The sequence below is a fragment of the Aureococcus anophagefferens genome (assembly GCF_000186865.1).
Source record: "Aureococcus anophagefferens unplaced genomic scaffold AURANscaffold_102, whole genome shotgun sequence".
In the NCBI taxonomy this organism is placed as follows: Eukaryota; class Pelagophyceae; order Pelagomonadales; family Pelagomonadaceae; genus Aureococcus; species Aureococcus anophagefferens.
In genome coordinates, this window is record NW_008705651.1 from 15,704 (window position 1) to 19,033 (window position 3,330).

The 3,330-nt window shown below is 52.0% G+C and overlaps 1 protein-coding gene across 1 annotated transcript; it reads left to right on the top strand.

The window, feature by feature from the left end:
* Positions 1 to 555: 555 nt before the first annotated feature.
* AURANDRAFT_68348 (hypothetical protein) lies at positions 556 to 2,416 on the top strand (the record flags this gene model as incomplete). Its single annotated transcript, XM_009044006.1, has 4 exons — positions 556 to 1,127; positions 1,155 to 1,226; positions 1,332 to 1,576; positions 2,271 to 2,416. The coding sequence occupies 4 exons, from the start codon at positions 556 to 558 to the stop codon at positions 2,414 to 2,416; spliced, it is 1,035 nt and encodes a 344-aa protein (XP_009042254.1).
* Positions 2,417 to 3,330: the final 914 nt, after the last annotated feature.

Genomic DNA, 3,330 nt, shown 5'->3' on the forward strand with positions numbered 1-3,330 from the left:
CATGAGAGATGAAGCTTACCAAGTTTGGGGCCTGCGCGCGACGATCGCGGCGATGCGACCCCTCACCCTCACTACACCGCACATATTATGGCCTTTTAGACGATAGCGCGCGCGCCCAACCCCATGGTCTTCAGACCTGAAACTTGGCAGTCTTAATCGCACCCCCCTTCTCCCAAATCGTGCCAACGCACACCCTCCCTCGAGCCAAAATGCAGTCGCGGGGATCGTCCATAGCTTGATTAATTGAGATTGCTGGGTTTTACGTAGTGCTTGTTAAGGACATGCTCCTGTGAGAACTCGGTCAGGTCATGGCGCGTCGCCCGGGTCCAGTGGATAAGAACCTGGACACGAAGGTGACAGCCGGTCTGGAGAAGCTCGACTGCCAAATCCTTGGGCGCTACTTTCCTGGCTAATCGAAGATGTTGTACACTTATTACGCAGTGCTCTCATTGGTCAGGCGCGTCTCACGCGTTTGGTAGAACCTGACTGGCTAAATTGCGCGCACTCGTGACTGAAACTTACCCGCATCTGACGTTTCGACGGAAAGGAAGGGAAATGTACGAGAAGATTTCTATAATAGTTTTCCTCGTGTCTCTGATCCTCTGCCAAATAAGGAGTTTTTCTAGAATTCTCCGTCACATCCGTAGACTTATGATCATTTGTCAGGGTCGTGAGCCATTCATCGCCTCAACTTTCAGGTGCCACGCGCATACGTTTCATGTGTGGCACCCAGAACGCCTGAGCAATAGCGAGTGTACGAGCTTTCGTTTTTTGTACAAGCCGATTTTGGACTCTTTGGAGCTCCTATTGGCTCCCGAATGTCAAGTTGATCGCAGGATCACATCAGTCTGGGACCTGTGGCTCGCTTCACACATGCGTCGTAATGACATATTCATTTACGTTGGTGATATAAGAATGTACATATTCTTTTTTGTGCGTTTCCGAAGTCTGCGGCGCCGCGGTATCTATTGCATCTACTTCCAAACCGAGCCGATTCACCTTGTGCTCCCGGTATTGTTGGACAGACTAGGCCTGTTTTCTAAGCACCAGCCCGACGAAATCTGGGACTACGCAGCCCTTAACCTCACAACTCTCCAGAAACTTGACGTGCCTAGTCTCACCTGCAAGTACTTTCCTCCTGTAAATCTGCCCAGGTCCTTTTTGATTGACCACGCGTCAAAGCTCGAGACACCCGACCTCATCTTCCTCGGCAACATCAAGCATCGGTCACTTAAGTGGGAACAGCTAAGGAATGCTTCTCCACTCATGAGGGCACATTTAAGGGCGATTTCTGACATATGGGATGATGACGCTTATACAAATATGCTTAGACAGCCCGGAAGTTCAATTTTCCTCAACATTCACAAGGTTGGGGCCACGACAATCGAAGCCCTTCGCATCAACAAACTTCTTGGCCACAAAGCCCTTATCATTTCGGAACCCTGCGAAGAAATCGACCGTCTGAACTACAACGGCCTCGTTTTCTTTGAGCCGTTGGAGTGTATCCCGCAAAAATTTGACGAGCTCGTTGCAATTGGACCTGAGAGACGGCAGAAACTGGCCGATGAGATCTACGGTGCGTTTAGCGCACGCTATGACGTAAATAATTGGGGAAATCTCCGGCGTGGCATGCTAGCCCGATCAACGCGGGCAAGCGCTTGTAAAACCAGATAGACCATGTTAGCGCTTGTAAAACCATGTGGTGGTTCTGTCGATCGTTGCGGTATTGTGGGCTCATGATTATCGGCCCGATAATGCGACGATGGAGTAGCACACTTGCACCAAGAGTGATTGTCTATGGGCGCCCACGACCCAAACTCAAAACGTGCTCGCCTTGTCAATACACACGCGCATTCGTGAGTGAGTATCGGTGTCGCGGTTCAAGACAGCAGCAGGTGCCACAGGAGCAGGTGCCACCGCATCAGGTGCCGCAGCAGACGCAGGCCCAGCAAGAGGCATGGAGTCGCTGGACCAAAGGTGAGAGCATGTCTATGGTGCCCAATTACAGTTTTTCCGAGTCAGGCTACTACATTTGCGCGCGCGGTCGAATTTTTTTTGTTTGGCTGGGGGTAGCGACTACGCGCGGAGCGCGGCCGCGACGGTTAGCCTATTGAGCTTCTTATATTAAGGGGATTATCCAACGTAGCTTAACGCAGATAGTCCCCACCGCGCGGCTGGCGCTTGAAAAAGTTTTGCTTTCCACCCTGGTCAGCCGCCGTTTTTTCTTCGGGTGATCAAGCTCCTCAAGAACGAACAGCCACCGGTTTTAGCAAGCTCACCTGACACAGAAGGACGAAGCCCCAAAAGCACATGTGCCAGGCTGCCACTTATCCCGAAGGCACTAATGCGACCTTCAACGACTGGCAAGCCTGGTTGTTGCTGCTGGATTGCAAGGCAGGTTTCCACTGACATGTAGACTCGAGCTGTGACCAGACCAAATATATGGGGATTTAGTTATTGTAGTCCGGAGCTGGGTCCAACATGGCCTCTTCTCGTTAGAGCAATGAGTGCTGCGATTCCCGCCCCTCCCGAGGCAAACTCCAGGTGGCCCAAACTTGCTTTTAGAGACGAACAGCGTACCGCGGCTATGGGAGATGAGTTCCAGACAGCACGTGCGGCACCGATTTCGATCGGATCACCTAGTGGCGACCCTGTGCTGTGAGCCTCTAATGCGATGGTCAAACCATCCGTTCTGTGCTCCGACTCGACACGCTCGCTCAATACCTCCTGGGACTTGCCGTTGGGTGCCGTCAGACTAGCTCGGAGAGCATCATTCAACACTGCTGAGCACACAACTCGGACGGTACATATTCGATCCTCGCAGTTTAAATGATATCCCAAGCAGCTTTCGCCCCGAACGAAGCCATCTGCTCAAGTATCGAACGAGTGACAGCGCCCCAGAGACGAGATTGCGCTGGGGAACGCGGACCAGGAGCCTCGGGTGAGTAGTCCGACGCAGAGCACCAGACCTGGAATGACAGCAGTTTTGAGCATATGGATTGCTACAAGCTGAGTCGAGCAGGCCGTGTCTAGGGCGGCGCATGCTCCAGATAGTCCAAGGTTGTACGATATTTCGGCGCATACTCGCGTAGATTTTCATCCTTGGGATATCCCAGCGTATACAGTAGTATTTGGAGCTGCAGTATTTCCCAAACATGAGTGTGCACATGACAGGGATATACTGATTTCTGGATCATTTGAAACGCCACGAGAGTCGAGACCACTTTCGAGCACTGGGACCGATAGAAAAGAACCGTACGCAACTCAAAGCTCATCTGCGTCCAATCAACATCATGGCATTGTGGATGGGGGATCTTGCGTTTGACCGAT